This window comes from Heteronotia binoei, chromosome 13, assembly GCF_032191835.1.
Source record: "Heteronotia binoei isolate CCM8104 ecotype False Entrance Well chromosome 13, APGP_CSIRO_Hbin_v1, whole genome shotgun sequence".
In the NCBI taxonomy this organism is placed as follows: domain Eukaryota; kingdom Metazoa; phylum Chordata; class Lepidosauria; order Squamata; family Gekkonidae; genus Heteronotia; species Heteronotia binoei.
Window position 1 is genome coordinate 43,612,408 of NC_083235.1, and position 23,567 is coordinate 43,635,974.

Consider the following 23,567-nt stretch of genomic DNA (forward strand, 5'->3'; position numbering starts at 1 on the left):
CAACTTGTATTTGTAGCTGGGATTCTTGGCCCCAATGTGCATTACTTTGCACTTGGCCACATTGAACCTCATCTGCCATGTTGAACAAGTTAAAGAGCATGGGACCCAGTACCGAGCCTTGCGGCACCCCACTGCTTATTGTCCTCCACTGCGAAGACTGCCCATTTATACTCACTCTCTGCTTCCTATTACTCAGCCAGTTTTTGATCCACAAGAGGACCTGTCCTTTTGCTCCATGACTCTCAAGCTTTCTAAGGAGCCTTTGATGAGGAACTTTATCAAAACCTTTCTGGCAATCAAACACTGAGGGTCATTACAAGCACAGTGCTTCAAATTATAGTTTTTGTCCTTGTGGTGACAGGGTAATAGAAGCTGTATCCCAATGATTCCCAGCATGATACCCACTGGGTCCTGTCACCTACTTGCTTCTTTTTAAAATCAAAGGGACAATCTTGGCTATCCCTGAAGCAGAAAGTGCTTCAGAAAATCCTGGGAGGCATCACCTTTGATTCTTCAGGGAGCAGCCATTCAGAAATACCACCACCATCATAGGAGGATGTTTTTGTGTTAAAACAATTTTTATTTAGTAACATATGGTAACAATATCTTATTCCTGCATCATTAATAACTTCTTTTTATCTATCCCATATATTACTTTCTAACCACCCCTCCCCCCGTTACTTGACCCCTGCCGGTGTTATTTACTTATAATACTAATATTAAAAGGTACCCTTAACTAATAAAAACAAAAAAATTACATTCTTCCTTCTAAGACTTAATCATTATCAAAAATTGTCCAATGTCCTTTTATTTTCCACTCTTTTTCTACATATTTTCTGAACTTTTTCCACTCCATCTAAGTCATAGTCTCTTAAAATTTTTGTTAATTTGTCCATTTCACTCCATGTCATAATTTTTACAATCCAGTCCCATTTCTCTGGTATTTTTTCTTGCTTCCACAACTGTGCATATAATGTCCTAGCAGCTGAAAGCAAGTAATTATAGTTCTATCTTCTTTTGGAAATTTTTCCATTCGTAATCCCAACAGAAAAGTCTCTGCAATTTTCTTAAATTCATATCCCAAGATTCTAGAAATTTCTTGTTGAATCATCTGCCAATACTTTTTTGCTCTTTCACAAGTCCACCACATATGGTAGAATGAACCTTCATGATTTTTACATTTCCAACATTTGTCTGGCATCTTATTGTTCATCTTTGCCAACTTTTTAGGAGTCATATACCATCTATACATCATTTTAAAACAGTTCTCTTTAATACTATGACACGTCGAAAGCTTCATAGAGTTCTTCCACAAATATTCCCAAGTTTCCATCTGTATTTCTTTATTTACATTTATTGCCCACTTAAATCATTTGAGATTTCACTACATCTTTCGTAGACCATTTTAAAAGTAATTTATATAGATTTGAAATTAATTTTTCATTGCATTTGGAACCAATCATATTTATTATTCAGCTCTTCAGCAGTTTTCAATTCTATTTTGCCACTTTGTATTTTTAATATTTGATTATATGACAACCACTTTTCTTCACCCGTCTCAGCTGTTATTTTTATTACTTCTGCTGGCACTATCCATAATGGTTTTCTCTCATCTCCATATTTCTTACATTTCATCCATGTATTTAGCAAATTATTTCTTATATAATGGTGAGAGAAAAAACCATCCATCTTTTTTTTCCCATAATACATATAAGCGTGCCAGCCAAATTTATTTCCATGACCTTCCAACGCGAAGAGTTTTTTATTTAACAGCATTATCCATTCTTTTATCCACACTAAACAAACTGCTTTGTGATATAATTTTAAATCTGGTAATTGGAATCTGCCTCTCTCTTTTGCATCTGTTAAAATTTTCATTTTAATCCTTGGTTTCTTCCCAGCCCACACAAACTCTGAAATTTTTCTTTGCCATCTATTAAATTGTTTACTGTCTTTCACAATCGGGATAGTTTGAAACAAATACATTATTCTTGGTAGAATATTCATTTTAATTGCAGCTATTCTGCCAGCAATGACAAATTAAGTTTATTCCATTTTAACATATCTTCATCTATTTTACACCATAGCTTCGCATAATTATTTTTGAACAAATCAATATTCTTCATTGTTATCTCCACACCCAAATATTTTACCTTAGAGGTAACTTCACAACCCGTTAGCCTCTGCAATTCCTTTTGCTTGTTTACTTGCATATTTTTACATGGAAGTTTTGATTTTTCTTTATTAATACAAAGTCCCGCCAATTCCCCATATTATTGTATTTTAGCTAACAACAAAGGTGTGACTTGTATAGGATTTTCATTTATAAACATTATATCATCTGCAAATACTCTATATTTGTAAATAAATCGTTTTACTTTTAATCCTTCTATTTCTTTATCTTCTTGGATTTGCATCAGTAAGATTTAAAGAGCCATTATAAACAACAGTGGGGAAAGCGGACAGCCTTGTCTTGTACCTTTGCTAATTATCATGTCTTCTGTAAGATCTGCATTTATACATAGCCTTGCACGTTGTTCAGTATATATTGCTTTTATCATCCTTATAAAGTTTCCCCCCAACTCCATTTTCTCCATTACTGCAAACAAAGTCCCAATTTAAATTATCAAATGCTTTCTCTGCATCCACAAAGAATAATGCTATTTCCTTTTCTGGATGTCTTTCATAATATTCTACAATGTTTACAACAGTTCTAATATTGTCTCTTATTTGCCTTTTGGGGAGAAACCCCGCTTGATCTTTCTTTATAAAATTTGTCAAATGTTGTTTAAGCCGTTCTGCCAAGATTCTTGTGTATATATTATAGTCATTATTTAATAGTGAGATTGGTCTATAATTTTTTACATTCGTGACATCTCTATCTTCCTTTGGAATCAACGAAATAACAGCTTCCTTCCACGTATTTGGTATTTTTCCTTTTATTCTTATCATGTTAATCAATTTCTGAAGTTTTGGTATTAACTCCTCTTTGAAGGTTTTAAAAAATTTAGCTGTATATCTATCTGGCCCAGGTGCTTTTTCATTTTTCATTGCATTAATTGCTGCTTCAATTTCTATTTTTTCAATTGGATCATTCAAAACTTTCCCCATATTTTCTGTTAAGGGTGCTATTTTAATTTCTTGTAAATATTCTTCCATCTTTTCTTTCTAATAATAATAATAATAATAATAATAATAATAATAATAATAAACGTTTATTTATACCCCGCCCTCCCCGCCTAGGCAGGCTCAAGGCGGCTAACAAGACATGGTAAAACCATGATACAATAAAACAGTATATAATATAATTAATAATTTAACAATAAAACCAATAAAACAGTATGACATTATGGTCTTTACTTTAACACCCTTAAATAATTTGGCATAATACTTTAAGAATTCTCTTTTTATTCCTTCTTGATCTACCACCTCTCTTTCCTCCACCACAATTTTATTAATAATTTTACTTTCTCTCTTTTTCTTCAGTTGCCAGGCCAAATATTTTCCAGGTTTATTTGCTCCCTCAAAAGATTTCTGCTGCAATCTTTTCAGATTCCATTCCAGTTCTTTATTTAACAAATGTCTCATTTGTGTTTGTAATATTGTAATCTCCCTCATAAATTTATTTTTCCCTGGCCTTTTTCTCAGTTCCCCTTCTTTTTTCTTTATTTCATTTTGAATGTCCAGCATCTGTTTTTCTTTTGCTCTCTTGTCTTTATTATTCAATGTAATCAGTATTCTTCTCATTACTGCTTTATAAGCATCCCACACCATCTGAAATTCTATATCTTCTTTATCGTTTCTTTGGAAGAAAGCTTTAGTTTCATTTTCTAGAGATGTCACTATTTCTTTATTATGTAGTAAATCTTCATTCAATCTCCATCTTCTCGACTTTTTAGACAATTTTGTAATCCACATTATTGGGTTATGATCAGCCCCTATTTTAGATAAAATCTCTATTTTCTTTGTTATAAGGCCTAAATCTTTAGTACCCCACAACATGTCAATTCTGGAAAAAGTTTTATGTCTTGCTGAAAAAAAGATATAGTCCCGTACTTCAGGATTAAATTTCCTCCATATATCCTCTAAATTTTCTAGTTTGACCAATTCAAAAAAAGACTTTGGCAATTTTCCTTCCTTATTATTTTTCCCCCAGACCTATCCAGTGTATTCTTAATTGTTCCATTAAAGTCCCCGATTATCAAAACTTGATCATATGTCACTTCATCAAATTGTTGTATAATGTCTTTTAAAAAGCATCTTTTGCTCCATTTGGTGCATACAGTCCCAGTAACAACTTTTTTTTGCATTTAATATTATTTCTACCGCTACAAATCTTTATCTTTAAACACTAATTTCGGGTCCAATTCTTGTTTAATATAAAAAATCACTCCCCTTTTCTTCTGTTCAGCCAATGAATAAAATTCTAGTCCCAATTGCTTATTCCATAAAAAATTGTAATCCTTTTGTTTGATATAAACTTCTTGTAAACAAATTATATTACAATTTTGCTTTTTAATCCAATGAAACGTTGCCTTTCTTTTTTGTGGTGAATTTAGTCCATTTACATTCCAAGATAATAATTTGTAATCCATCATGGTGCAAATTCTTTATGTTCTTCATAAAATCCACACAGTTCCTGTGTGCTTGTAATTGTAATCCTTTTTCCTTGTAGCTCAAAGCTCAAACCTTCAGGTATTATCCATTTATACCTCATTTCATTGTCCCGTAATTTTTCTGTAAATTTCTTATATGCTCTTCTGTCATTTATCACTTGTCTTGGCAACTCCTTCATAATTCTTACTCTGCTGCCTCCCACTATCAATGTCTTTTCAAAGTTTTTATTCATGATTTTTCCCACCATTTCTTTTGTCATATATCTTATAACCACATCTCTTGGTAGATTATTTTTTTGGCATATAGTGAGTTCACTCTATACATATAGTCATACATGTTTCTAGTCCCTTCAGGATCTTCCTCCAAAAATTCTGCAATTATTTTTATTATATATTCTTTCAAATCAGTTTCTTCATCCTCCGGTACTCCTCTCAGACGTATCTGGTTCTCCATCAATTTGCAGTCATGAATTGCCACTTTTTCTTGTATTTTTAACAAGGTGGAATCATGTACTTTCACTCTCCTTTCCACCTCTTGCACTTTTTTTGATGTCACCACAGTCTCATTTCTGAGATCCTCTATATCTTTTTTTAGCTCTTCAATATCTTTTCTAATTTCTTTTTTGGAAGTAGTTATCATCTCTTTCATCCCTTTCATTATCCTGGCTTCCATTGCATCTAATTGGTCCTGCATTTTCTCCAGTGAAGCAGTCCTTGCACGGGTTTGCTTGTGGTCTGAGATGTAAAAACACTGAAAATTTTGGCCTCACCAAATTAAATTTCAACTATCAGATTTAAAAGAGTAAGGCTTGCTCTTTCCAATAAGCCTAATTTCACTGTCCTCAGAGACTCCTGGGCTCAGATATTAATTTTTAAAGTTTTTATATTTTCCAAAATGGCGGTCACGACTTTCTACTTTGCTTTTTTTTTTTCCTTTTTCCTCTAGAGGCTTCTAGAATGGTTATTAACAGTAATGTCCAATAGTCTTTACCTTATAATCGTCACCTCTGTCGACTCCACCAATTTTTAATGTCCCGAACACCTTAAAATTTTTATTTAAATTTTAGCCTCCTAGCAATGGCCGCTGATTTTTTTCTATGATATTATAGTCCTAGAGTAGGCTGGCTGCTTCAATGATTTTCCTTTTCCATCCGATCCTTCCTGCTTTGCTTGCCACCAAATCCCATTTTCGCTGGTAGAGAGATCTCACGATATTTGATGTATTTCCTGTGTTGGCTGTGGGAGCTGCAAATCTATGACGATGGGGCTTTTTCTCCAAAACCGCAAGTAGACAAAACAATAAATTCCTTTCCACTTTTTAGCACTGTCCTTTAACTTTACAAAGTCCAAATTTCACCCCTTCTCCCCTTCTTCTTCCAAGCTTTCTAGATTTCAATTTCCCACCTTCTGATTTTATTTTGTTTAACTTTAATTAGTCCCAGAATGAAAGATAGCAATCTGTACCTTTTCTGTAGTTATCCAGATCAACACCGGTCTTATATAGCTTTAGATGTTTAGCAGTATCAAAGAAGATTAGGATCCTGTCGAGCTTATGTCAAATAAATGACTCTGGAAACTTCTGCAGATGATGAAAATGCAACTCATCTCCGGAGACCCCTCAAAGGAGCCCCCCCCCACGGGACTCCCTTTTAGCCAAGGTAAATCTCCTCAAAGTTTCCTGTGCATATCTTGGACTGATCTCTGACTGAGAAAAGTAGGCAGTAGGCATTAGATTGCCTTCCACTACCCCGAACAGAAGTTCCAGCCTGCTCTCCTTCTGAGAAGCAGTTCAGCTCGGCATTTTCCAACCCGGAAGTCCATCATAGGAGGATGTTTGACTTGCTACCTCCCAGCATTTCCTAATGGCAGCTATTTTGTAGTGGCATCAAAAGACAAATGGTTCTTTCCCCACCCCCTCCCCCTCCAGATTTCAAAAGCAATGAATATGCCAGTAGTGGAAGAAAAACAGGGTTTTTTTTCTTTGTAAATTACCAGCATACACAGAGAATAATAAAGAGTTTACCCACGTTCCTTCCAACTGCAGGAACCCCGACAAAACCTACAGGTAGACTCCTGGTATCAGCCAAAGTGCTCAGCACTGTTCTGTGGCCTGGTCTGAGCTGAAGTTCCAAAGGGGGAAAAGTAGCCCACCCTAACTGATAGATTATAATCTGTGTCTCTGTGTGCGGGGGGAAAGTCTAATGCCTAGCCTTTATTGGCATAAAGGAGATACCTTATCTTGGAGATTTAAAGATATACCTGGAGATTTAAAGATAAGGTATCTCCTTTATGCCAATAAAGGCTAACTAGAACTTGATAAGGCATCTCCAGCATTCCAACACTAGGTGCAGATTTCCTTTACTTCCAAAAGTGCATTTACTCGGTGGAAAAGATATCCCTTTAGAGAAAAGCCCTGTTACCATTAACCCCTTTCCAAGCCTGGTGCTGTTGCAGAGTGATCTGCGCCCAGAGGGAGAAACTTGTGGTTCATCACTATCTCCTTGAAATTACAATTGCCTTCTGCGATGTGCCACTACACACCCTCTGTTCTTCTCCTTGGTTCCAAAGGTATCCATAGGTTCAACAAGGTTGAAGATTATAAACAGGGCTTTTTTTGTAGAAAAAGACCAGCAGAAACTCATTTGCGTATTATGCCACACCCCCTGACATCACCATTGCTTCACACAGCACTTTATGTAGAAAAAGCCCAGTAGGAATATCTGCATATTAGGCCACACACCCTTGAGTCTAAGCCAGACAGAACTGAGTTCTTGTGCATTCCTGCTCCCAAAAAGCCCTGATTATAAAAGATATTAAGGATTTACTCCACTTTTGGCAGCTATACTAGGTCAATCCTCAGAAAATCTACTCATCCTTTTTCTTGATGAGAATAACTGACATATATCTGAAAGAGTGGGATTGTTTAAAGTATTCAACTAGACTAGATCTTGGGTACATTTTGCTAACTAAATACGTACAAATATTATAAATTATTTTTAATGGCTGTATTGCATTATTGGAAAAGAATGATTGCTAGAGACCAGTGGCACCAGAACTGGGTGATAGCATTTGCTCCTATTGTATCCACAAAGTTTAGGTCAGGTTATAACGTTTCTTTATATTCATGGGTCTTGCAACAGATGTACATTTTATAGATGAGGAAACTAAAATGGATGGAGAAACTTACAATTCAGCTGTAAACGGAGTTAAACCCTTCTGAGTCCACTGAAGTCAATGGGCTTAGAAAAGCGATCTCTGTTTAGGACTGCACTGTTAGTAACTTTGGGCCATTCAGTGCGTTAAGCTATATATTATTGGTATCCCCATTGGGAACACCCCAGCCATATAGTCCACTAAATTCATCATGGAAGCCCCTGTCCCAGCTAGTGAGTGGCATTGCTATCCATCATGGGCAAAGCAATTCACTTTACAATTCTCTACCTCAGCACAATGAGCCCCACTAAGTGGTATGGCAAGAAAGGGTGAACTTGCCATGGGGATTCTGATGTCCATGGCAGGCATGAATTATAAATCCCTTTAGAGCACATTAATCCAGATTCTCCACATAACAATTCTACATTTTCTCTGGTGGCAATTTCTGATTTTCAGATTGGCATTCTTCTTCTTGGATACCTTCATACTAATTTGTGTATTCACTGGACAGCTGGTATGGTCCTATCCTCACCAGTTTCCCCTACCTACCACTAGCAAAATGGTAGTCCCATCAATTTTTAATTAATTTAAAGATTGAGCAGGACTCTGAAATACAACGATGCTAAAAGTGAGTGAGCAAAGTGGGAGCAAACTCTTATTTGGGGAAATGAGCAAATGAAAGACATGATAATTGAGTTTCAAGTGGAGTGTAGCAAAGAAAGCAGATATGGATGTGGTCTGCTCTATCCAAACATTTATTTGATTATATTTCTCCTTTCTTCCAGGATAGAACTTAAGGCAATACATAGGGTTTTCAGGCAGTCTCCCTTGCAGGTATTTACTCTATATAGTTTCAGATAAGGTTGCTCTATTATATACCTTTAGATAGGGCTGAATCTTTCAGCCCTCTCACACCATCCAGATGCAGCCTGTATATCATATGAAAACAATATCATCAGCTCCATAGTCCTCCAGGGTAGGCTTGTCAGGCAACCACCAGGAGATTTGGGGGCTGGGACATAGGGGCAGCCACATTGTGCACACAGCAATCGCACCTTTGAGAAGAAACAGAAGTGAAGTCACATTGCTCTAGCAACATTACATCACTCCAGGAATCACCAGAAACTCTATGGTAAAACTGGAAAGAATAGAGATACTTCAAGGAGGGAGCTGCAGAAGAGGTTCCTCTCCTGTGGTATGGAGTCGTTTTTAGAGTATTTTGTGGGGGTTGTTTTCTGATTAAACCTGGGATGTAATGTTGACTTTTCCTGCCCTGATTTTCTTTTGATACTTCCTTTGAATAAGTATTTTTTTTCTTTTCTTTTGTATGGAGTGACACATACATAAATTTGTTCTGGCCCCTTCCTCTCCCTCCTTAGTTTGTATGTGAATTTGGAGGTGTTTTTTTTTTCTTTTTTCTTGTTGGCAGATCCCAGGTACTTAAGGGAAAGAGGGAGTAGTAAAGATCTTTCCCTTGTGGTATGGGGTAGATTCCAAAATATTGTGTATACTCTGAGATGTAATGTTGACTCCCTACCTTGATTCCTTGTTGATATTGCCCTTGATTGTATAAGTCTTTGTTTTTATGAATTAGGCCAGAGTCTGCGGTAATGTACCAACTAAAACGATGGCCCGTAAGGTTGGCAGTTCAATACTCATCTTTGCCATAGATTTACCCCAAGGCAAGCCACTCCCAACTGCAATACAGAGATAATAATAATAGCAGCCTATATCCGACAGTCCTTTTCTGCTTGCATAAGTGTTCTTGCACAAGCAGAAGCTCATTTTCAACTTGCTGAAAAAAGGACTGCACTGAGTTATCCCCACTGTGCTAAGTTCTTGGCTTGGATCCAGACTAATGCTTCCACAGGCACAAGGATTTCCACCCACAGAACATCACTCTTCCATCTCCTCTCCACCCATGGCAGCACAAAATTCCCTCCCAATTCCTGTTCCTGGGGGAATGTGGGACTCCAAGGAATAGGATTTGGGCGGGGGGGGGGGGCATTTTGGTCTGTCACAGGAGGGATGAGTTGAGAAAGCTGCACTCTGCAGCCAGAAATTCTTTGTCTTGTGGCAAAGCTAGTCTGGACTCAAGCCTCCTTGTCTTCCACACTTGCTCAAGGTACAGCACAGATGTAACTATAGCCTTTGTGTCCACATTTGTATCTACTCCCTCAGAATTATGTATTTGCTCAGTTTGATCTTCACTTTCATTAATGGGGCTGCTAGTCTCCAGGACCTCCAGGCCCCAGTGCAACTAACTGGATTAGCAGGGCAACACTCTGTTTAAGTATAGGGCTGTTAATATTTTATTGGCTCCACTCCAATACTGGCCTATGTTGGATGGATTAGAACAACATAATGTACATATATGAAACATTTTGAACATTGAAAGTTCAATTGAACATTCAACTTTGAATGTTTGAACTTTCAGCATTGAAAGCTCAAATGCTTGTTGCCTTCAAGCTCCAAACTATATTTGGTCCATTTCCATGCTGTAATTCAAAGGTTTGTTGCACTTGAATAATGAGAGTAGAAATAGTAAATGAATTGTTAATTATCTAGCCTGGTGTCCAGAAAAGCTGGATTTGGTTCTGGGGTTGGTCTTAGCGAATGGACAACCAAGGCAGCTGCCTTGGGACCCATGGTGGCAATGGCTTCATGGTGGCAGTGGTCATTGGCCAAATAAATAGATTGATTGATATTGGCATGGAGCCATCTGTCTTACTATTAGAGAGGATTAGTATATTCTTTATATGGGTTTCATTGTAACATTATGGCTGTCTTGATGCTGTTCTGAATTTGTTGGGAAAGAAAGATATTTCAGTGGGACTTGTTTGCAACTGGCTGTCTCTGGATTGTGCTCATTATCTCTGACACAGGGTGCACAGTATAGGAGATACGTACCACCTGTATGCATATTTTGTAATGGACGTTTATCTATTGAGCGCAACATATCCTTTTGTCACAGAAGCAGCAGTCCATCACTTCAGACAAGGTTTGGGTTTCCATGGTCTTGGTGTGTTTGAAAAACTGGCTTTTCAGTGGTGCTTTTTTTTAAAAAAAATCAGTTTTCTTGTTAGTGCTCAAGCACCCCCTTTTGGGGGGGGGGATGTTTTCACCATATTACAGCATGGTCTAGATGTTACAAGGCCATATCCAGGATTTTTTTTTCTAGAAGGTGCTGGGGCACTGGTTGGGGGGTGCTGCTAATTAAATTACAGACACCTCCAGACCAAGTATGTGTATGTGCACTTCTGCTTCCCCCTGGGTAGAACGAGGGGCAGAGAGAAGCTGGGTGCACAGACACACAGCCCTGCTATAGACTGCCTAGCTGCCCCTCCCTCCTGCAAACACAAAGGACACAAACACAATTAATGATTTTAAAAAAAACCAAACTTAAAACATGCTTAAAACATTATCACTAATTGGTCTTAAAAGTGCTTTCTTTGTAGCTCTCCCATGGGATCCAGGGAACTGGGCAAAGGAAGCTCTGGTTCTTTCCTTCCTTCCCCAGGGGATGAGGAGGGAGAGGAGCCTCAGCCAATAAAAGGAAGAGAGGCTTGGCTCAGTAGGTCTGCTGTGAGATTGAGAGAGCCTAGCAAAGCAAGCTCTCCATCCCTCCACCTCTCCTCCCAAAGGGAGGAGCCTCAGCCAATGGAGAAAATAGAGAATTTGCTCTGTAGCTCCTGTGTGATTGAGCAAGCCTTGCATAGCAAGCTGTTATGCAGAAGGAAGCAAGAGAGAGGGAGAAGGAAGCAGATGATAGCCTTTCGCTCGGGGGCCTGATTCAGCCCCCGGGCTGCATATTTGACACCCCTGAATTGTAAAGAGTGATAAATATTTGTTTTCATACTTACACAGCATGCAGGTATACTCATCACAGAGCTCTGGCTGCTTTCAGTTTCTCCTTGAGGCAAAGTCAATGGCAAATCCTGGTTTGCCTCTATGTAATGCAGTGGTATATCATGTATCTTTGTGCTCATCATTGTACATTGGCCCTCTCTCTGATTCATGTCCACTGTAACGATAGACATTTCAGTAAGATACAAAACTCTGTAACAGCCAAATAAAATGACATAAATATCCAAAAGTCAAACACAAGAGTGTGTTTGGAGTACTGGTAAATATATGGACAATAGGCAACCATCTGGTCCTTTTGAAACGAGTTTATTTAGATTTGTGGTCACTGAAGCACAAGTTAAGAAGGTGAACCATGAATGATATCACATTGTCTACACTCTAGAGGTTCTGAATAGAGACACATCAGTATGGCTAGTTTTGATTTTTTTTTTTTAATTATGTAGCCATATCACTGCAGGAGAGGTGGGGAAAGAGCTAAAATTCTGACAACAGTATTTGTCAAGGCAAATCAGAATTTGAAGTTTCATTGTGAGCAAAATTCTGGTTTCATAGAGCAAGCATAAAGCATGGCTCTGTGTTAAATCTACACAAAGCCATTGGTTCTTTTTTCGATGTTGAGGAATGGTCTGTGAGAGTATGCAGTTACTCCACAATTTCAAAGACATGGGTGCATGCTCTGCTCCTATGAAACTGTGCATCGTCTGTGCATGCATCAATGCCCTGTGGGCACAGCCCACAAATACTATAGGGTGTACAAAGGTGATCCAAGGTTTCAGGTGTGTGTGTGATGTGGATCCTGATGGCATGGGTTTCTTTGGGACATTTCCTTGATCCTGGATTTGAGTCAGTGTCCTTTTCCAGTCTGAAGACTGTTGCTTCAGGGGGACAAATTAATTCTCCACCTCAAAGTGTATGTGTTAACTACCATTAATAGCACATCAGAATAGCAATAAACACAAAGCATCATAATACATAATAGAAAAGTATGGAGTCCTCAGTAAAAGAAAAAGAATTGAATGCGTTTGTCAGCTAGGAAAGAGCAAAACAAGGTAGGTGGAAGAGATCTCAGGAATTCTTCCAGCCAAATTAAGGAAATTACTGTTACTGTTAGCTGTGCCCTCCTATTTGAGATTGATTCTATATCATACATAGTAGTAGAATTCTGAGCTATATTATTTCAAACTGTAGATGGGGATAGATTATATTTTTCAATAATCCCATTGTCTATAGTAAAGGTAAAGGTAGTCCCCTGTGCAAGCACCAGTCATTTCCGACTCTGGGGTGACGTCGCATTTCATGGCAGACTTTTTACAGGGTGGTTTGCCATTGCCTTCCCCAGTCATCTACACTTTCCCCCCAGTAAGCTGGGTGCTCATTTTTCCAACCTCGGAAGGATGGAAGGCTGAGTCAACCTTGAGCCAGCTACCTGAACCCAGCTTCTACTGGGATCAAACTCAGATCATGAGCAGAGTTTGGACTGTAGGACTGCAGCTTACCACTCTGCGCCACAGGGCTTGGTTTTGTCTATAGTAAGCCAGCACAAAAGAGAAGGCTACTCTTAAGTCTGTCTCCTTGACACATTAGCTTATTACATGTGGCCAATTTTCAACATTGGAAAGCCTTTCAAAATACGACTCCCCCTTAAAGTGGCATAGTCCGTTTTGCTATTATCTCTATCACCAGATTTTATTTAGAAACAGATCTATGATTGAAGATTCTTCACATTTATACATTTGTTTTGTAACAATCCTAACTCGTCCATTTGCTTTTATGTATATTCATATTACCAACTTAAAGAGCTCATGACAGCTTCATATGACCAATACAACTATATTTTAAAACAATATTAATATCAGCCATGTATAATGCAGTTTTAAATTGTTTTGCAACACTGTATAACTTCTCTTTCTTTCTCTCTTTTTTCTGCAGACCTTTGTAGTACTAAACAGAGGCAAAACACTCTTCCGATTTAGTGCCACGCCTGCCTTGTACATTTTAAGTCCTTTTAATCTGCTTAGGAGAATAGCTATTAAAATTTTGATACATTCATATCCTTTTAAAAATAGTATAATTTGCCTATTCAGTCCCCATATTCCCTGCTTTTGTTTGTTTCCAGTGCTGATTTTTAAAAGTATGCCACATGGTGTATATGTCTTTCATCCAATATATAATGATATAAATACGTCACAAGAATATTCAAGATGTCTAGGCAACTCGGTTAGAGGTTATATTGTTAGAAGTGGCATAGGTCATATGTATGGGTGTGCATTTGCGATATATTAACATTTGGGTCTAAGATTTTGCTATTGGATGTTTTATTGCGTGAGTTATAACATTACATTTGTCAGGGGGAAACCACTGAAAAATGGCTTCCTTATGGCAACAACTCCCTCTGCCCTCCATAACATTCTACCACATCAGTCAAGACCATTCAATGCAGGTCTTCATGCACCACAATTCCACTGGCCATGGGGGGGGGGCATCATAGAGGTTAGCAATATGGTAAAGGAAAATTTTAACAATAAAATTAAGGTTCTTTGGAACAAATTCCCAGAGCCTAAAAGGCCCCGGCCGCAGATAGCCAGACAGCCTTTAGGCCAGGGATCACCAGTAAGTTCTCAGCTGAGGGAAGTGCCTTTTGGGGTACATACCAGGAGAGGCAGTCCCTCAGATATGTTGGTCTCAGACCATTTAGGGCCTTGAAGGTCAATACCATAACCTTGAATTTGATGTAGTATTCAACTGGGAGCCAGGGCAGCTGGTGGAGCACAGATTGAATATGTGTTCTCATTGGTGTCTCTGTAAGGATTCGAGCTGCTGCATTCTGGACCAGTTGGAGTTTCCGGGTCACGCTCAGGGGTAGCCCTATGTTGAGCAAGTTACAGTAGTCTAGTCAGGAGGTAAAGAATTCATTGAAGAATAGAATACATTAGTAAAATAGAGTGCCCTCGTTATAACTCTGTTCTCCCAGGAGTAAATTCAGATTTATATATAAAACTTTTACAAGTCTTGTCTTTTTAAAAAATCACATTTTTTCATGTTGTGGAATTTTTCTGCAAACATGGGGATTTCCCCAAGTCCAAGTCCCCACCCATCTCAATATGGCCTTATGTTGTGGATTTTTCACTCTGCATTGGTGGGGCTATGTTTCCAAATTAGATATAATTATAGTAGTCTTCTGAATTTTTAAATGAAAAACAGGCACAGGTAACAGTAATCAGGAGTGGCAATATGACATTTAACCCATTTCTTTCTGAATGTCTTATCTCTAAGGATTAGTGATAGGCGCAAACCATCTAACAAACTAAAGTTCATCATGAATGTAGGGTTGTTCATGATTCACAATGCGATGTTCAAACTGAAGAATGTTGGAGGGAGGTACGGTTAAGCTGCTTATCCCCTGACAGGAAAAAGAATGATTCAGGATGTCCTTTGAATACTTGGACAAAATTTCCAGATGCAGGAAACTGATTCAATATTTATTAGAAATGGTTCTGTATATGCTCACCAATTGTCTCCAGGAGAGTCCAGGCAGCTATGACTCATGATTATAGTATAATTTCCAAACTGCAGCATAGACCAGTTTGCTGTACAATGACAAGAAGTATGACAGGAGGGTATAATATACAAACACTTGATAATTGAACATATGGATGATGATATTTATTATATAATGTAATTATTTTTCATAGATATCTAGTAAATTTTGCATGGTTTACAAATGTCTACTGTGCCTTAATGGGATGGCACTCAGTGTTTTTATAATTTAAAAAAATGTTCAGAATTGTAGAACCCAATTGTTTCTTTCTAATGAACTAGTGAATCTTTTTTTGGATCTGTACTCTTGGGGAATTGCCCAGGACATATCTCTGAAAGAATCACTGTGAAATAGTATGAAATCAAAGGTGAAAGCTTTTCTCTGCTTACATTACAGTTTTACAGTCTTGAAGTTAGGCGTTAAGCAGTGATATCCAAAGGTGAAAGGTGATGTTTTTGTTTTCACTCTTCAGTGGTAGATTGATTTATGTGTGGGGTTGAATCAGTCTGTAATGTAGAGGTAAATCCCAACTTGGCCAAAATCAGATTCACTTCCACTTTCTGTCCTGCCATAACAGCGTAAGATCAGTTCAGAAATAATTTGCACTGCAGTCCTGAGATGGGTCACACTCTGCTAAGTCTGTGGAAGTCAGTAGGCTTCAAAAGGGTACAACTCTGTTTAGGATTGCTCTGTTAGTCCTTATGTATGAAACGCCTTCAGTATGTATGTGTGTATTTTTAAATTTTTAACTGAAGGATTGAATTTTTCCTCCTCCTTCTCAGAAAAATCCTAGTTCCACATATGAGATCAAAAGCTCAGTCACATGAAATGCAGGCTGCAGTTCCTCCTGGGCCCACCATTTCAAATTGCCAATGGATATCATATGTACAAATGTTGTCTCATATTATTCAAAAATGTATATATACACAACACAATATACACATATACAGAGAGAGAGAGCATATCGTGGAGACGAATGAGCTACTATCCTTGTCCCTTAAATGGTGAATTTGTTATTCTATACAAGGAGCATTCCATATACAAGACACAACATGCTGTCTAAAATGGTATGGCTTAGCAAGAATGGTGATGTATGATTAAACAGCAGCAAAAAGTCTAAAAGGATTGGTATAGCTGGTGCATTCTAAAAGTGACAGTAGTGTAGAAGGGCTGTGCAGAGTTTGGTACTTTTGTTGTTGTTGTTGTTTGCATCTCTTCATCCGGTTCTAGTGTAGTGCTGCAGTTCAAAGTTAGCTTAGTTCACCAAGAATAGCATGCTAGAGATGTACCTCAGGACAGTTCTAGAACTTCCTTGGTGAATTGTATCACTCATATCTGGCAGCTCATAGCACAATGCTCTGCAGGACCAGAACTCCAGTGATCAGGAACTTCCCACCATGACTACAGGGGAAGGCATTAGTATCACCTGTATTAATTATCTGCAGAGCCTTAGAATATGCTACTGTATTGGAGCAGTGGGGCTGTGACTGAGTGGTAGACCATCTATTTTTCATTCAGATGATCTTAGGTTTTGTCCCCAGCATCTCTGCTTTAAAGGATCGGGTAGCAGGTAATGTTTAAGACCCAGGAAATCTGCTGCCTGCCAAAGGAAATGGTATTGGAAAAGGGTCAGATTCAGTATAAGGCAGCTTCATATGTTCATAGATGAGAGTACTGGGATTTTCTACCAGGTGTAATAAAATGAACTTTAGTAGGGGACTTTTCTTAATTTGGGGCTGAATATGCAATCTGTTATCTTTCCTTCTTCCTTGACTTTCCTCTACAGTATTTAGCATGATCATTATGTGCACTATTTTGACGAACTGTGTGTTCATGACTTTTAGTAACCCACCGGACTGGTCGAAGCAGGTGGAGTAAGTAACAGAACTGATTTTGTTTTGAATTTCTTAAAATGTCTTGCTTAATTCTTCAGCATAGCCGCTTGGGGAGGGAGAGGCAAGTATGTGAGCTGCATGATACAAGACAATGCCAATGTAGCTTATGTCCTTGATATAGTTTTGATTATGGCCTGTGGCACAACGGTGGAATTAGAGACAAGAGTGTGAGCCTAAGTTTATGCTATAGCCAGGCACATAGACTCTCCTGATGCCATCCAAACATGCCAGGAACTCCCCCTGCCTAGCCTTTACCACGGACAATGCTCCAGGCCAGCCAGTCATAATTTAAGAGCTATCGCTTAAGTCAACCGGATTCTGGCAATGTCTGCCAAAACTCCATGAAAGGATTTTCCAGTCAAAATTGTAGAAACCAAGGAGAAAAGACCTTTAAAACCCCAAAGTTTTAAATTGCAGCCAGTCAAAGTATCTTCTTTATTATAAAATGCCACCCTATAGAATTTCAGATATTTCAGAAATTTGGTCAGTTCTTAGAGGTGGGGCGTAGAAGTTAGGACATACCTTCTAACAAGTTGTCTTCTGTTCTGTTCCGTCATTCTTTGTTCTGACAGGTATACGTTCACTGGTATTTATACATTTGAATCACTTGTGAAAATTATTGCAAGAGGCTTCTGCATAGATGGTTTCACTTTTCTTCGTGACCCATGGAACTGGCTAGACTTCAGTGTCATCATGATGGCGTAAGTTACATGTTTGGCTGTCCTTGTGTCAGCAGGCTCTGTATGTGAGTGAAAGAAGGAGCAGGCAGTTGATTTTCAAGAAATCTGAAAGTGACAGATAACCCCTCCCATCATTTCAGTGTCATCACTGATAACTTTCAAATATCTGAAATTTTCATATTAGGATGCAGGACTGAGCTCATTCCCCATAAATCTACTGTGCTTATATTTGGGACCAATCTGCTGTCAATTATTTCTAGATCACTTTTGACCAAGATCAGTTCTAAGTTATATGTTGGTTTTGGATTATTCTTGGCCCAGATGAAAGCTAACAAAAACCTTCTTCAATCCTGCTTTGCCTCAGGACTTTCTTTTAGTTTTATTTTTATTATTCAATGGATCAGTAAAAATTGAATAATTTACAGCTAAAGATGCAGGCCTATGTAAGAAGATGATTCAGCTATCTTATTTAATTTCTTTTGCTTTGTGTATATTTGCTTTGTTATTTTGACTTAGGTCAGTTTGTCTTTCAGATCTGATAAGTGAAGAGCAGCCTAGCTACTGTGCAGCATGTAGATCTCTGCATTCATAGAGACAGAAATTACATTTCTAGTGTGTTTCAAGCACTGATGAGTTTGGCCACTGCTGAACTGAATGCAGCACTTAACCCACTAGAAATTGACTTTTGACAAATTAAATTTGATCACTGTGTTGATCATTTTCTACTATTAGATGTTTTGATATTGCACGTCTCAATTCTGGCTCTTAAAATCCAAAGGAGGTACATAACTAACATTGAAATAAATGATTTTTCAACATGTAGTGAGTGTAATGGGGAACAGAATCCAGGATGCTGGGGTTTTCTTCCTGGATATAATAGACCACTGCATAATTCTAAACAACAAAAAGTCTTGTGGCATCTGAAAGGCAAAAACATTTATTTACCTTAACAAAACAGTGTTAATCTTTAAATTGCCACAAAATACCATTTCTATAATTTGCGGTGATAATTCATTAGTGTGCTATACAAGAAGAAGAAGATATTGGATTTATATCCCGCCCTCCACTCTGAAGAGTCTCAGAGCGGCTCACAATCTCCTTTACCTTCCTCCCCCACAACAGACACCCTGTGAGGTGGGTGGGGCTGGAGAGGGCTCTCACAGCAGCTGCCCTTTCAAGGACAAACTCTGCCAGAGCTATGGCTGACCCAAGGCCATTCTAGCAGGTGCAAGTGGAGGAGTGGGGAATCAAACCCGGTTCTCCCAGATAAGAGTCCGCACACTTAACCACTACACCAAACTGGCTATACAACAGAATCAGGAAACAAATTTATTTATAAGTATTTAGAGCTGCTTATTTTCATACTATTATTACAAAATGATTATTACAAAATTGGTGAACTCATCCAAGTTGCCAAATTCTGATCTACTTTGCTCATCTTAGTTTTCTTGGCTAGTTTCTCTGGTTACTAGTACGCTGCCAGATCGCCTATCTTCTAGTACCACATTCCCAACTAGTTGACATTGGGTGAAATCACATGAGAGATTTGGCTTGATCTAGCCATGCCTCCCCTCCAGATTTAATGTACATGCTCACATGTGCACATCTGCCCCCTGAGTCCCATCTATCCTTACCGTGTTTTAGGACAGGCTGAGACCAGATTAAATAGCTACCAGGAATTTCCCGGTAGCAAATCTCTAAAATGCATGCAGGGTGCATTTCCCAGCTGTCAATGGCCAGGGCACGTGATGCACCCACCCCACACATGAGGAGCAGTCCAAATGCTCCTCTTGCGCATGTCCAACCTGTGCCTCTCCTTTCAGCAGGGCTGTGTGATTGCTGTGGTACACATCAAAGAGCACCAGCCTTTTCAAAGCTAGGATACTGCTGCACCAAATTCCCAATGTGATCTCACCAATTGTCCATGGGCACATTTTGGCTTACTCTTAAAGAGGTCCATAAGCCAAACAGATTCTGCTACAGACAGTAGTGGGAAGTATTGCTAATGCAAGACAGCCTGTGATAAATGAGACTTCTCAGTGCAAGTTATACCTTTTTAAGTCTATTGAAGTCAATGGACTTAGACAGGTACGACAGTTGACAACTTTTAAACTGTCCCTTCTAGATCTCCCTTTAATATCCATTTGAGCTGTAGCAATTATCAGGTGATATTATTTAACTCTGCCATAAAAAGTGTCAGCTGCAGATTTGTGCAAATTAAATTTCTATTATAGGGACAGAATTTTTTGCTTGGCCAGTTGGCAACCTTAGGTACAACTCTTATTAGGAATGCAGTGTGTTTATTTGCATCCTTGTTTCTCTTTCTTTCCCTCTTACTTTTTCTTTTCTTTTTAAAAAATGCTACTTCCAAAGCAATTTAAATTTTGTAATCTGTGTTTTTTTCCCTGCAAATGAACATGACACTAAAGAAAAAAAAGCCAGGTGACCCCAATTGGTACCATTAACTCTGGTTTAATTCTGCAGGTATATAACAGAGTTTGTAAACCTAGGCAATGTTTCAGCTCTGCGCACCTTCAGGGTACTGAGAGCTTTGAAAACTATTTCTGTAATTCCAGGTAAGGCAGTTGATGTTAGGTGTTGGGTTGCAGCTCCCTGTGAGTGATGTATTGCTTTGTCTGTAGTTGTTGTTTTATTCCCCACTCCCATTTTTGTGTGTGTTTTTGTCATTGTGTCTCTTTGTGTGTGACCTCCCTTGTTGCAGATATGTCACAGAGTTTGTGGACCTTGGGAATGTGTCAGCCTTGAGAACTTTCAGAGTTCTCCGAGCTTTGAAAACTATCTCTGTCATTCCAGGTGAGAAATGCGTCTAACCACTAAGAGTGACTGTGTCTTGCACTTCCGGTGTGTGTCCTTTCCTTCCTTGTCCCATGCCTTTTCAAAAATGGCACCGCCACATTTTTGAAAGACCTTGCATTCTGCATGAAGTGACCCTTCAAACAATCAAGTTCTATAGCTGGTCAAAAACAAAGTCCCCTTGAATGTCAATGAAAAATTTCCACCATGTTGTCATTTTAACATTTTGAAACAACCATGATGAGTGCCATCTTTTCACAGGGTAAATGGATTTTTTAAAAGATTTTTTTTAAATGGGGAAAATCACATCTAGGAGAAATCAAAACTACAAATGTTATTAAAAGGAGCATTTAAGAGTGCAAAAATGGCAACTTTTTCAAAATATTGGATGGTGGGTGAGCTGCTTAAATTTTGCCTGTTTAGGAAATGACAAATCCAGCTCTAGTTAACAATGAGGAATTGTATGTATCTTTAACTGCAATCCCACCCAGCCCTATATAATCTGCATGAAAATCTATGCTTTTCATAGAGTAGAAGTGTACAACTGTGTAAAAAATTAAAGTAAATGGTGACAATTCCCACTTATGAGACCAAATGAGACTCCAGAAGCACTTCTGTTTCTGATACATCTGATACCTGATTCAATAGTGTGGCAGTGAATAGTCTAGGGTGGAAGAAAAAGCAAATCTAAAAGCTGGAGTCAAACCTCTCTTAGACACATGCAGAAGAAAAGACACATTTACATTCACTTGTGAAATACCGTAGCTGTGTCAATATTTATTGTGCCACATGTATACAAGTTGGCTGCTCAACTGGTATATGTATAGTATAATGAATTCATGTTAGACCTCCACACATTTTGGTAAACTGTATTTTCCTTTGTAGTGGATATCTTTAAGTAATGCGTGATATGTCCCTTCAGGGAAGATTATGGGTATAACTAGGATGTCAGCATGGATTCTGTTCAAGCCAGGATTTTTTGTTCCTTGTTCTGGAAAATTATTTATGTGAGCTTGGACCTCTCACTTAAGGCTGAATCACATGTTACACTCTGCCAGTTATTTCATCTTTTAAAAAATCTCGTAAGACTTGTCTGCTCATGAGTTGGATCCAGCAATCTGTTCGCACAGAGATAATAGATCTTCATGTATCTATCATGGCTCTTCCTTGTTTTCCCCCTCCACCCAGGCAGTCCCTTCCAACCCTTCTGACTTGATCATGTGGATCCCACAACCTTCAGAATAAGCTTTCCAGGGTTTGAAAATGCCTGCAGGGGAGGATAGAAAACTGGGGAAGACCCATGACTGTCAGGGCCTTCTACACTGTCAGTGCCAGTGAAGGGAAAATACATGGGGTAACTGGAAGGCAGCTCAGTTTAGGTCAGGCTGAAGCTGACCCTCATTTTAGGAGCTGGATGGTTGGAGTCCTAAATGGGATTGGAGAGCTGTAGTGTTAACCCAGCAACAGCTGAAACTCAACTGAAGAATTATAGGGCAGGTGCAAGTCCCACCCCTTCCTGCAGGGATTCTTAGGTCCTGCCAGGATTAAGGTGTCACTTTTTTCCAGTTTATGGCTAGAGTCCTGATCCACCAAGTATGCATTCCTCTTTCCAGTCCTGGTCATCTGCCTCCTCTGATCCTGAGAGAGACTGTGGAGGTCTAGTGGTGGAAGGACCACTTGGTAATATCCTGACCTGCCCACTGTTCTCATTGAGTGGAAGCTGGCTTCTGATCCACCAGAACCTCAGGCTTTCAGATTGGAGCCAATTGTCACAGAGAAGGCAGGGGTGGGGGGGGGGTCTTCTCATGGAGGTCCTGGGGTGCAAGGTGCCTGGGGAATAATGAGAACCATAGGAGGTTTCTCTTCTCATGAAGACAGTGGCAGTCCAGCCTCATGTACATTTGAGCAAACAACTCACAGAACACTCTGAAATACCCACAGCAGCAGCCATTTCTGTGATCAAAAGATCACTAACATGTATTCCACAGATAACAGATGTTGTTGCTGCTATATTGTATGAGTTACTAGATAACAATGGCCACTTAATAGATGTTTGAATTGGAAAGTAACATATGTGCTTTGCATAGAACTGGAATATAAACCTGTGCATGATATAACTTTTCTAACCTTTGCTTGGGCCTGCCTCATATAATCCAGCTTGCTTCAATGTTTTTGTAATGCCTGCTGTATTCTGTATGATTAGACTTTTGCATGGTCCAAAAGAAAACTTTGCTATCACTACAAATGCCACAGAAGTCTATCTGCCCCCCACAACTCATGATCCTTCTGAAAGGTTAGATTTTTCTCCTTTCCATCGGTAGTATGTAAGTCAATCATATACTGCAATAAATAAAGGAAACTGGCCTCTAGATTATAGAAGGCATCCATATATTATGCATTTATTTGAAACATATATATGCCACTTTTTCTTCTTGAGCAAACCTCTAAACTGATTCCCTCAAAAGCCTCATAGGGGACCCCAATTTTTTTGCTTGGTCCTGAAGCAACTGGCTTATCCCAGGTAGCTGCACAGAAGGGACAGTGAGTCAGCAGCACACAGCAATTGCCTTCATAAGGAAGGCAGAAAGTCTTTATAAGGCTTCTTTCAAACATCCTGTAGGCTGGGCAATGAACAGCCCAAGCAATAATGTGTCCAGTATCATTAGAATTCAGAAGTGTCACAATAACAACATCCCCAGCCTTAAGACTGTGAACGAGTTTCTCTCCATACAACCAAAGGTGCATTTGCCTTGTAAACTGTTAGCTTGTTGTAAAACTAACTACATCCACAGGCAGATAATGTACTGCTCAGTGCCTTTTTTTTGTAGCAGGAACTCTTTTGCATATTAGGCCACACAACCCTGATGTAGCCATTCCTCTTAGTACAGGGCCTAATATGCAAAGGAGTTCCTGCTACAAAATAAAGCCCTGGTGCCACTACTGAATGGTCTGGCCAAATGAATGATCCTAAAGAAGCTGCTGAAATTTAGGAGCATGTGAACCC

General features: G+C 38.8%; 1 protein-coding gene and 1 pseudogene across 4 annotated transcripts in view; both read left to right on the top strand.

Annotated features, from left to right (window-relative positions):
* The window catches only part of SCN8A (sodium voltage-gated channel alpha subunit 8), a 104,648-nt gene that overhangs the window by 7,881 nt on the left and 73,200 nt on the right, over positions 1-23,567 (top strand). For 2 of the 4 annotated variants that reach the window (XM_060252391.1, XM_060252393.1), the window contains exons 2-5: positions 13,566-13,683; positions 16,958-17,048; positions 17,642-17,770; positions 20,234-20,325. In XM_060252391.1, coding sequence (XP_060108374.1) covers positions 13,566-13,683; positions 16,958-17,048; positions 17,642-17,770; positions 20,234-20,325 — 430 coding nt within the window. Of the gene's footprint in view, positions 1-13,565; positions 13,684-16,957; positions 17,049-17,641; positions 17,771-20,233; positions 20,326-20,471; positions 20,564-23,567 lie in introns of all 4 variants that reach the window. The other 2 variants (XM_060252390.1, XM_060252392.1) reach the window with 1 other exon arrangement.
* Positions 1-23,567, top strand: part of LOC132581233 (N6-adenosine-methyltransferase TMT1A-like) — a 153,725-nt pseudogene that overhangs the window by 5,566 nt on the left and 124,592 nt on the right.